The 12,061-nt window shown below is 53.4% G+C and overlaps 3 protein-coding genes across 3 annotated transcripts; 2 read left to right on the top strand and 1 right to left on the bottom strand.

Moving 5' to 3' along the window:
* Positions 1 to 156: 156 nt before the first annotated feature.
* On the top strand, positions 157 to 693 carry Z520_03793 (uncharacterized protein; the record flags this gene model as incomplete). Its single annotated transcript, XM_016774303.1, has 1 exon — positions 157 to 693. The coding sequence occupies one exon, from the start codon at positions 157 to 159 to the stop codon at positions 691 to 693; it is 537 nt and encodes a 178-aa protein (XP_016634230.1).
* A 3,583-nt stretch (positions 694 to 4,276) lies between these two features.
* On the bottom strand, positions 4,277 to 5,788 carry Z520_03792 (uncharacterized protein; the record flags this gene model as incomplete). The annotated part of the gene is made up of 1 exon (XM_016774302.1): positions 4,277 to 5,788. One exon carries the CDS (start codon positions 5,786 to 5,788, stop codon positions 4,277 to 4,279), a length of 1,512 nt encoding a protein of 503 aa, XP_016634229.1.
* Positions 5,789 to 8,335: 2,547 nt separating this feature from the next.
* Positions 8,336 to 11,306, top strand: Z520_03791 (uncharacterized protein; the record flags this gene model as incomplete). The annotated part of the gene is made up of 2 exons (XM_016774301.1): positions 8,336 to 8,416; positions 8,466 to 11,306. The coding sequence occupies 2 exons, from the start codon at positions 8,336 to 8,338 to the stop codon at positions 11,304 to 11,306; spliced, it is 2,922 nt and encodes a 973-aa protein (XP_016634228.1).
* Between the last annotated feature and the right edge of the window lie 755 nt (positions 11,307 to 12,061).

The raw sequence follows: 12,061 nt of genomic DNA, 5'->3' as shown, positions 1-12,061 counted from the left end.
CCCCCCCCCCCCCCCCCCCCCCTTGGCCCAGTCTTTCGTTCAGATCAAAAGTCCAATCATTCGTTCGCTCATATCTACCAGCTTGCTCAACTCTCGTTGCAGACTTGACTCAAGTCCATTCTTTCTTTCACAAAGAGATACGTTCGTCACATCACCATGCGCTCGTTCACCATCGCCGCCGCTGCCACCCTCATCTCCTCCGTGTATGCGTCACCATGGACCATGGGAGGCCTCTGGGGAGGGAAATTCGACCCAAGCAAGTGCTTGACCCAACCTAGTGTTGAGACCCTCGTTGATGGGTTTGGTCAACTCATCTCCAACTACACCACCGCCCTCGCCGAGAAAATCTTGGCCGATAACTTTACCGACTACTCTGATTCTATCAACTCCCTCATCGGCCAGCCAGTCGGTGGCGCCACCTTCCCCAGCAAGGCCGCTTTCGAGGCGGGCCAGGGCTCTCAGCCCGCAGTCCCATTCCAGCTTCTTGCCATTGAGGCTTACAACTGCGATACCATCTCCCTGCGATGGATTGTTGGTCTCCCGCCTCAGCCAGTCAAGGGCATCACGGTCTTGAAGGCATCCAACAGCCAAGGTCAAAAGGATACATGGCAAATCAGCACCATCTACACCGAGTTCAACAGCATTGCGTGGTTGGAGGATATCGGTGGCAATGTGACCTACCCCAGCCACTAAATCCCCTGCCCTGCGGCTTCATTTTTTGATACCCATTTGGCATTTGGGGATGGGACATAGCGTTGGCGCCGGGAAATCGATACATGGATGCACATTTTCCGCTACCGAGATTTTCAGGAGCCTGGAACACAACATCAACGATGGTGGCACTACAGGTGATCCCGAGCATATATTGGATCTTGTGAAACGTTACGCGGCCTCAATTCGACCTCTGACCCTTGACCTGCAACAGAATTGAACCTTCACAATAATGGCTTTCAGTACATAGCAATAATACAGAGTGTTACTCGCCAGGCATCCCGCACGATTGTGAGATTGAATGGTCCATTTCCTAGTCCGTAAACGACGCCGGTGATCGCGACCGGCAGTCGGATTGCAAGTTATTTCGCTTAAGCCACCACCTCCTCCTCCCCGACTCCCGGATAAGTCTCTGTCGGGCGAACGAGCACACGACTCAAAGTTGGTTTCGTCAAACTCTTTGTCCGGCGTCCCGTTGGATTAGTGATCTCGCAACCTCATTTGAGTGCTGCAACATGGAAATGAGAATGGAATCCTACCGTATGTTGCCAGGAATCCTTCTCCAGGCGGGGAAGACGATCCTCTCATTTTGGGACTGTTTGGTGTGTCTTGTGGGCTTCTCCCGTCGGGGATCTGCGTGATAGGCATCTTGTTACTGGGGCCAACACCCTGGAGACCAGAAGCCGATCAGCCTCGAGCCTAAACAATCGAATTGGAGCCTTTAATCATCTCTCAGGCGACTGATGGCTCATGCGCAATCACTTCCTGGCCCCCGTGTACTTTGGAACGTTCGCACTACTCGTACTCTTACTCTTTTAGCTGTGAAACCGCAACCGTCTCGGCCCATCGAGTCATGTTCTCAGAACCCAGCAGCAAGGATCGTCGGTTGAAATTGCGCAGGGGCCAAGATGCCATCCCCGGATTTTCCTTCGCCTTTTCCAGGCAAGTGACCCCTGGACCATGGCAATGGCAATGGCTCAACGGTCCGCCAAAGCTTGCAGCTGCTCGGACTTTGGCCGACCACGGCGAAAGGTGTGCTAGACAAGAGCGATCTTGACGGGTCGACGGTAGCTTCGGCCTGTTCTACCATGGCACAATGCCGGGCGGCTTTGTGGCAGACTTCATTTCGCTTTCTTATCATCCATCTGAGAATGGATTGTTGCGCAAAATCTGCGTGAGGAAAACCTGTCGGGAAAGGTCGGCGCGGGTACGAGTAAATCATCAAGTCCCTGCTGCCACCATCAACCTCACCCTAGAGCTATCCACATCGTTTCCACTTGCCTTGGTCTGAGTGTACTCGGTACTCGTAAATTGATAGCTGCGAAGTCACAGTGCTGGGCGCCTGAGTCCCCTTCTTCAGAGCAGCAAGGTCAATGTTTCAAGCTTTGCTAAGCTGGCGGGACGGCCAGAAAATTCAGAACAGTGGATGATCCCTTTACCACTGACCAGGGACCCCCTGGCACTCATTACTGGGACGTCAGGCTTGGAACAGGCACTCGTCACTTTCCTGACAAGGCATGACGATCCAAGTGAAATGAGTAAAGGTGCGATACTCCTCGGGTGGCTAACAGCTCAATACTAGTAAGTGGTGGGTGTGCACAGTGCTCTCTCCTGAGGTGCACTTGTTCTCTTTCAAGTCGCGTCTCCTTTCCGTCCATTCTCGAGTCACAGACTGATGTAACATCAACGAAATCCCATGCCGTCTATGGAGACTGCTGATAGCTGATGCCTCATTGACTCTTTCGGACCTGATCATGTTGATATTGGAAATGGACAATTGCTTTGCGTAGCACTCACTCGAGTGGACGAAAGGGGCATTGGGCAGGTATGTCATGGATTCCCAACTCATTCTTTTACCCGAGCCTTCTTTCTTGCTATCTTGATCCTTGAAATTACTCCCTTATTGGGAGGATGGTCAACTCCGCTCTCTGTGAGGGACGCAGAGCTTTGATTTCATGTTCATTTCGAGTATACAACATTGAACCAGAATTGCGCGCTGAGTGAGACGGTAGGCCTGCGTCCGCGCCCGCGATAAGCCTCCACTACCACTCATCCCTCGAAGAGCATCTCCAAGGGCCCAAGGATTCTGTTCAGGCTGAGTGGATCCGCCGCAGCTGCAAAAAGACGAAGGGGAAGGAGAAAGGAACTTTGTCCTCGGACCAGCCTGGAGACAGTCCTTTTGATCGTATATCCTCCCTTCGTGGACATTCTCAACTCTCCATCATTGCCCTTCCAGGTCTCTGACCAGGAGAATCCGTCCTCTCCGGGTTTGACACCTTGGCATCTTCCAAAGTCAAGGGACTCCATTTCCCCTTTACCTGTTCCCCAGACTGTGCTTTTTCCGACGGCACTGGTCTCGTGCTCATGCCCATTCCTCCGCCGCATCTGCACGGGTGTTGAGAAACAAGTCTCATGTCCGTGCGCGGAGCTCACATGCTTCTCAGGAGCAGTAAGGGGGTAAGATACACCTACGATTCGAGCCACTGAGTGGCACGGCAGCGGGTGCGTCGGCGCGCGAGGGGTTCAACCGACCACCACGTGTATGCAGGCTTCTTCTTTTCACGGCCACCCCGAAAGGCCGGACCTCGTAAGGGACTCAGTTGAGCTCTTTTGGAGCACATTACCCGAGTCAAGGGATCAAGAGTGCACGGGCAACACTGGCCTACTCGCAGAACAGCAGGCAAAGGAACCACGCAAGGGGGGAATACGAATAGAAGACTGGCACGAGCCACACGGTGTCGAGCTATGGCACTCGTGTCACATGTCTACCTGGTTTCTGGGGTTTTCTACTGGGCTCGGGATGCCGTGCCCGGCGCAACCATGAACTTGGACTGGATCTCGAGGTCGAGCGCAACGCGCGTGACTGGGCTCTGCAGCAGCGGGCTGAACAAAGTTGACGAGTGCACACACATCCCTCGCAGTCCCAGTCCGGGTCAGGGTGCTCTCACATGTGTCTTGACGACATTAGGAAATCAACCGCGAGACTCGGGATATGCCCTCTTCATCGCCGGAGAGGTCGAATGCTCGAATATGGTCAAACACGAGAAGTAGGAAGATGTCGGGAAAAATACGCAAGGGCACAATTTCTCGATTAGTAGGTGGCCTGCTTGGGTTTCGTTTTTGGGGTACTTGGAATAGAGACAAGTATCAAATCCCTATATCCAACATCCCCGACCTCGTCATTGCCTGGTATTGAATACAGGATGTCATCGTTGCTCATGCACGGTCAGTCCATCAGACATCTTTGTAAAAGCTGCTTCAGCATCATGACCCGCTCCGCTAGATCACCTCCCATTCCTTACTCCATCGTTCAGCCGTAATCGTTCGCACATTATTGTATATCGCCAAGTGCTTCTTTTCAAAAAGGTTTCCATGCTGTGACGAAGACGAAGCTCCTGTTCTAACAGGAGACATCGCTCATTCAATGAGCTCCGTAGTATGGTTGGAACATGAAGGCCGCGCACCCTTGAAAAGCTTTTTACCTGCCATCGTCAGGAGCTATAGACCGAAAGAGAGACCGTTAGACCCGTTGCCTGGACTCCTTCATATTAGAGACGAAACTCCGTCAACGCTCCTCCTTGGCCCCCAGAAGTCGCGTGACCAACTTCCCGACAACACCAAGTCTTAGTTTCTTCGTCTGCGCCTCCCTCGACCGCTCTGACGTCGTTGTATTGGCCCGTTTCCTCTTCCCTGTTGAAGGTGGCGTGGGAGGTATACCGGTGTCTCGTGCAGGGGCTAGCAATGCACATTCCGACTTGGTGCTTTCACTCCCTTTGCCAATTTTTTGCTTGAAGGTTTTTGTCCGAGACGTCATTTTGGATGGGGTTTGGCAGGAGAATTTGGTGCTGGGCTTTTTCCGCAACTTGGCTGAGGGCCGCGGCAGAGTCTTCTCTTCCTCCATCAGCATTGGAGTACTTGAAGGACTGGGACGGGCTTGCTGATGGGGTGCAAAAACATGATTGGCTTCACATACTTCATGGCGCTGCGCGTTGGTCATATGTTCCGTGGTATCCTGATGTCGAGGCAAGTAAATTCTGTTGCGTACCTTGGCCTCTGAGATGAAGCGTTCGGCGGCACGAAGATCTGTAAAGCTCTTCTTAATGCGCCTGAGCGGTGACTGGTAGCGCCTGCGGCCGCCTTCGTCATCCCAGTCGATGTAAGACACTTCCTTCTCTCCTTCAAAACTTCGAGGCCAATGATCCGTGGTAGCTCCTACATCGGAATCTGGAAAAGCCTGCAGAGTTAGGATCTTGGAGCGATTTGGAAGATTGTTGGGCGGAGGGGTCCAACAAAGCTGGTTGTCCTGATACAAAAGAGTGTTGGGCAGCGGCGGGTTGATGCTGCGGACACCAGAACCGACGTTGGCCTCATAAGTTCTCTTGGGATGTGCCATAAGGCTGTCGGGATCATGCGGCAGAAACATTTCATAGCAGTCATTTGTGGAGGCAAGAGCTCTATAAGGAGAGCCTTCAGATATGGCAGAGGATGAACGAGAGTGACGCGAGTTTGTCAGAGATGGAACCGGGGTGATTGGACTTGTTGGGGATGTTGGTAGAGCTTCCTGCTCCAGCGAGATATCTCCTAGCTTCGCAGTCAAGTGGTTCAGTAGTTCGCTCTTCGCTGTCGAGGTCGAGTTTGTGTTCAAGTCATGACGCATGGATGACTTTGGTGATATTAACCGACATTCAACCTTGCCGGTGTCTGATAGAGGTCGAATGAGTTGTGGTGCCGGTGGAAGCAGGCTTGGAGGACGAAGGCGAGTCTTTTCAGAGAGCCAGTCACCATGTTCATTGGACAAGGTAGCGGATAGGCATTCGGATTCAGTCCTGGTGTAAGTACTGTCATTGTTTGTGTCTGCGTGAATGAGGGATGACAGGGAGGGCTTCGAGGACCACGGCGCCAACATCTCCTCGGGATATACTGATGTTGATGGCTGAGGTAGGAAAGGTGGACAGAAAGAACCACTATCCGAGATGTCATAGAGCTCCAAGCATCCAGGAGGTTCATTAAAGTCACCCTTTCCACAAGTGTAATGTGGATTGGTATGGGGTTCGCCTTTTGCCAATGATGGGGGCATGTCCTGGAAATCGTGTGGTATATAGTGGTAGGTATAGAGCATTCCCCCTAATGGTACACGCTGTCACGTTGAGAGGGTGCAAACGATCCAAGCACTCGGTTCATTCTTCCAACGAAAAACACAGGAGTGGCTTCAGGTGAACGAAATTCTGGATGGAATGAATAAAAGGACTTATAGAATTATGGTGATACTTGCGCGTGTTGTGGGGGTGTCGCAAGATGATCCCAGCTGGGCTAATTTCTGTATTGGCCAAGAAGGGCTCAGACTGCAGTTTGAGGCAGAAGCGGCCTGGATCTTGTAGGCTGCCACGATGCCCAGCAAGCCAGTCCAAACAACCAGGCAGGGGCCTCGACGTGGGTAGAAGAAAAACCAGTCTTTCTGGGGCAATATGCCATGCAAAAGTGTGTCCAGACCCTAGTCAGCAGCCCAGATTGTGGCCCTGTACCGATCACAGGTCCATAGGGATAAAACTGGAACTGGAAGGATGGGTCTGGAGCCGGCAATGTGGACTGAAGTTCGTCCGAGGTGCTGGCCAAAGCTCTGCTCATATAATCTAAGACGGTAATTGTTGTGGTCTCGTGCACAGCTGCTGTAGGGAGGACAAGGGAGACATCTCGCGTTTGCAGTCGGGCGTAGAACGAGTTGTTACCAATCACATCTGCTCTTTTTTGTAAGCCACCCTCTCAAAATGATATCCTCGAGGATCTAAAATGTCAGTGCATGTGCCATCAACAGGGCAAAATTGAGGATGGAAAAGGAGAGGGGCCTGGTCAACTCAAGGGGTGACAGCCTCATCAGTCCAGGCACGCATTCCGTTCCGCACCACATGGGACTACACCAGTGACATTCCCTGGATGGACAGCAACGGCTTTTTTGCCCAAGTATGTGAGTTTGAGGGCTTTGAAAAGGGCAGATGGATACCGAGGAAGGGTTTGCTTCATGGCAGAATTCCAAACTGCTTGCCCAAATCCTGGTTGCTGTTTCCAACAGCAAACATGGTTGAACATCGATCATTGAGGACCCCCCAACCAATATGGCTGATCCTGTGAAGGACAGAATTCCCACCTGATTTCTTTAGTAGACTGACAGCACACCCTTACGCAACACGCCTCAGTCTCAACGGGGTCATGATGGGTCGCAAAAATAGCCCCCCGTATATACCGGGAATCTGACCGCCAACTTCGGCATTCGCAGACGGTCAACGTTGATGGGAAGCAGGCCTTGCATCCAAACAGGAGATAAGCGAACAACAGGGGGGCAGCAGCAGTCGGCGCCCTATGCACACCATTTAATACTCCAAGCTTTTCTGATTTTGAAGCGAGAGGTACAAGTAGGCACTCAGCCTCAGGGTGGCGACAAATATCAGGGCAGCAACGCCAGCTATTAATTTTGGGTTTGTGGCTCTCGCTTCTGCCCGGGCACCGGAAAAGATACGCAGGGAGGGCTTGCTCGCATCTCAACTGCAGATGTGGTGATTCGTTTGAAGGCATGGGACGTTGAGCCAATCCGCTTCTCGATACAGCAGTTGACAGGTTAAGCAGCACCTTTGTCCCCTGGTTCCTGGATGACTGGGACCGAGAAGGATGGTGGGGTAGAAAAAAGATCTTCCAATCCGTCGGGCCCGTCTAGCATTGTTTCTCCAAGCTCTTGATCTTAATTTCTTGTACCCTGCAGAGAGCTTGCTTCTTGAGACTCGAGGAGATCGGTGGCAAAGACAAAGGCACTCGGGGCGGTGACAATGCAGCTGAAACTGTGGCTCACAGGACCAGGGGTTGGAAGGACGCAGATGGAGCAGAGGGCACCGATGGCGCAGATGGCGGTGGCCGTAGATGGCAGCGTTGGTACGTTGGGATGACGATGCTGCCAGCTCATCGCAGCTCCACATCTGGGCCTCGAGACTTCCAAACGCTGGTGAGCTACCGAGTATTACCTCGTCCTGAGCTGCGCCCAGCCTCTCCAATATCGCACCACGATCCACGGCTTCACTCTACCGACTTTTCCCACGACCGTTGGGTGCCCGAGCAAGGAAAATTCGGCACCATGGCAAACACGTTGTCGCGGATCATTCCAGGCTGCTGCTCTTACAGTGTCCAATCTAGAAATATGGTCTTGGACCGCCGGTAGCGATCCGCAGTCCGCATTTCCTCCGCAGTTTGCAGTTGGTATCTTGCGACACGTCAGTCCCAAACCGGAACGCAGGAAACTGGCAGACTGCTGAAAATCAGCAGCAGCTCTCAATACCACAAAGCACTGAGAAGTCGCTCATGTGGAGTTGGAGTTGGAGTTGGGAGCTGAACTTTCACTGACTGCGCTCATAGCTGCGCTGCGCCCGTTGAGCTCGGCCGCAACTATCATCCAGAGTCCGCCCTTTAACAACACCACACAATCGAACAAAAATTCGCTGCTCCAGAGAACCCACGAGGGAATTACCTTTTCATGTCTTTACTGAGTAGTCAATTGTCTCAAGTCACTCACCGGTTCCGAGACGCGACTTCGCCGCACTTGTGGACACGCGACTCTACACTGAAAGCTGAAGGCCCAACCTCCATGATTTTAGAAATTGACCAGCCACCAGCAGCACAACCACGCGCACTTCTTCCACCTCACCACGTCAATGTCTCCATTACAGTTACTGTTCAGTCCCTCTCACATTTTGCCTGCCTCCAATCCTGTTTAGTCCTTCCCCTACCTCCCTCAGAACTTTCAACACCGTCTCCAACATCCTTGCGCTTCAAGCGCAGTTCCCAAATTGTCCCACGATCCCTCCCTCGTCCGGCAACCAGCAGTCGAAGTGTCGCTCCCCGATCAACCCGCCTTTGACGACCTTTACGAGTACTACGACCCGGAACGAGATCCCTTACCCCAACGCCAGCAACAAATAACCACTCCAATCTCGCAGAGACGTCCTCAATCCACCCAGTCTAGCGGTGCTCGATCGCTACGGAGAACCCCAAGACTACAAGAGCGAAGGGTGACAACACGGTCGCCTCTGCGTGCGAGAAGGTCTCAACCCCTCTCTGCAACGCCGCCAGTCCATTTTGACGAGTCGGGCTCTACCACCCCGAGCTTTTTCCAGCAATTGGTCTCAGACGACGTTTATCGGCCTCGGAGGACCTTCCACATCTCTCGACATACCCACGACGCTATCCTATTCGCCTTGGAAGCCATCAGAAGAGGTGATGGTGTTAACGCGCAGCCATTGACTGCTGATCCACTCGAAGAAGAGGCTCGAATGTCAGATTTGGTGAGGGGCACTGCGCCCGGTACCGCTGCTGTATCGAGCCGATCTCAGAATGGCGGAGCAACCCGTGCAGCCGCGGCTGCTGGCGCTGGTCCGACACCCACCGAACCCCCGCGATATCGTACTCCTACAGATGTCATGCGAGACCGACGGGCACGGGAAGCTCGTAGAGCCGAGGAGGCGGCGGCTAGGCTGCGTCAAGAGGAGGAAGCTAGAAGATTGCAAGAAGAACAAGTTGTTGGCGTTGGGGAGGATACCGCACGGAGAACGTCTGCCAGGTCCGGTGCTCAGCCTCCTCAAACCTACAACATAGGTGGAGGTGTCCCTCAGCCTGCCGGCTCCACGACACGGCGGCAAGAGAACATACAACCCGCTCAAGCCACTTCCTCCAGGACGACTGGGAGGGCTCCCGAGCCTACTGCAAGAGAACCCAGGGTCTCTGCAGCCACGCAGCGAAATCGGACAGAAGCCTATGAACAGCTTAACATTCCTGCAACGGCGAGACCGGCCGAACAGGTGCCACGACCTGCTCAACAGCCGCAAGCGCAACCCAGAGCCCAAGCTGTTCCCCAATTTAGCTCGCAGACTGGTCAACCGCCTCCCGCTCAAGGCGCTGGTACGGCGGGACGAAGCCGTTTTCCGAATGCATTTGAGCGATGGGAAGATCTATCTGCCCGTTGGGAGGGTATTGTGTCATCTTTCATCCATCGCATGGAAAATAATGCCGATGAATTGGCCGGGAAGCCCCTTGATCGGCAAATGGCACGACAGATTGATGACTTGTCTCGGGCAGGTGCAAACCTGTTCCACGCTGTGGTCGAACTGCAACGCCTTCGGGCATCGTCCGAGCGGAAATTTCAGCGCTGGTTCTTTGAAACCCGGCATGAGCAGGAACAAGCTCAAGAAAGGCAGGCCGAGCTTGAGCGTCAACTGCGCGCCGAGAAAGAAGCTCGAACGCTCAGTTCCACCTCGATCGAACAGGAGCGTGCAGAAAGGATCAGAGCAGAGGAGCTTGTAAAGGAGATGCGCCGCGAACTCCAAATCAGCAAGGAAGAAGCTCGCCGTGCTTGGGAAGAACTGGGCCGGAGGGAGCAGGAGGAACGGGAAAGAACCATTGCGCTAAGGAGCGGAGAGCCCACCCTTATTGGGGGTGTCCAGGTTGTACCGATGCAAGGTCTGCCGAGTAGGCAGGTGAGCGCGGCTCAACGTCCACAAACTAGAGATGGACCGACAGGTGCAGCAGGGCCAACAGCCATGTCCGGACAACAGACGCAACAACGACCTCACTCTCGTCAAACAACAACAACATCTCTCGATTCGCCTGGCGAGGAAAGCCGGCAGTTCACATATCGTCCCGACACGGGCAACTCCTCAACCATGACGGACCCGTTCACAGAATCATCTCGGCAGCGCGAACAACAAACCCAACTGCGTCGTGAGCCAGATACACAATTCTACACTACCCCTCCCCGCCCTACACAGCCTGCAACAAGTGATGCTGCGATTGCTGCAGCACGAGCAGCAGCAGCCGGAGCGCAATCTCCTGGACGGACACCTGGCGAATCGAGGTACTACCCGACTGCAACTAGCGATGCTCAAATGTCTGGTGCTCTGCCTGCGCCAATTCGTCAGGGTACTGGAGGGACAGAGCAGTCATACATGCCCTCCAACGCATCACTAGCACCATCCGAGGAAGAATACCATATCAATCCCGATGGCAGCTACACCCGAGACTCGCAAGGCCGCCGCATCCCTTATCGCCAACCACTTGGAGCGGGGACATCGGCTTTGGCCGGAGAAATTAGCGATGACGAAGGTGAAATACCAGAAGAAACCTCAGAGGATGACGACGATCATACCGCCGACGTGGAGCGTGAGAGGCTTTACGCTACACAGTATCGCCAACCGCAGTCTTCACAACAACCGCCGACAACAGCCGGTGGTATCCCACGTACAACGACCGGTGCCCTCCCACCCATTCCGCAAGGTCAAACATTGGACCCTCCGTCGTCAGCCTACGAGGGACAAGGCTACGATCCTGCTGTTCCACCCGCAGTCACTCAAGCCATGACAGGCTGGGAGAGCTTGCAAACCCGTAGCCACCACCATCCGACCAGGCTGAGCGACATCATTGAGGAGCAGACTGCGAGGACGAGTCCCAGTCGGACAAGCTACGTTAGTGGCTCAGGTGTTCTACCCGGCGACCAGGGGACTGGCACTGGACCCGCACGAACAGGGGCAGGGAACGGCGGCGGAAATTCCTCCGCCCGGCGGTGATGAAGAAAAGAGAATCTCGTGCCATTTCGTACGAAAAGAAGACACGAACAATCCCGGAACCCAGCTACTTGGCAAATTTGTTGCACATTCAAGCAACAGTCGCCACTTTCCAAACTCCCAGGAACTCCTCGTCGTATCAGATCAGCAAAAACGAAAAAGAAAAAAATGGGTCATGAAGATCCCTAATTCACCGGGTGGCTCCTTTCTTACCCTCAATGTACAACACACAGTACACTACGGAATTTAATGAATGCACATACGGAGAGCTCGATCCCATGCGAGCGCGCGTTAATTGATTTCTATGCCTCTAGCGATGGTGCAGCACCCGACTTTGTCCAACCTTGTTCCCGGTCGACACATGCCCAAGGAATCAAACAACGGCTTGGGTGCGTGAGGAAAAGTGAGGGAAATTCATAAGGTCGGTCCCTCAGCTTGAAAATTTGACGGTGTCGACAAAAGGACAACTTCCAAAAAAAGGGAGGGACAAAGGCAGAGAGGTCCAGATTGGGATAAGAAAGGAAAATGAGGAGAGAGCCCAAAACTTTCTTGTTCGTGCCGGGCTCAAGGCCTTTTTCCTTTTTTGGTTTTGAGCTTCATATTCGAGCTGTTTTTATAGCAAGCGAAGGCGTATTGGGCGGGTTGGGTCATGTTCTCAAATAAAATACTATCAAACTTGCGCTGTTGTCAGTTTTGTGAAGCTCTTGGAACAAGTGCTCGGCCAAGGGACAGGGAATGCAGAGATACATTTCCAACAC

This window comes from Fonsecaea multimorphosa (assembly GCF_000836435.1).
Source record: "Fonsecaea multimorphosa CBS 102226 unplaced genomic scaffold supercont1.6, whole genome shotgun sequence".
NCBI classification, from domain to species: domain Eukaryota; kingdom Fungi; phylum Ascomycota; class Eurotiomycetes; order Chaetothyriales; family Herpotrichiellaceae; genus Fonsecaea; species Fonsecaea multimorphosa.
Note: the sequence above shows the minus strand (reverse complement) of the source record. Positions and strands in the feature narration are given on the sequence as shown.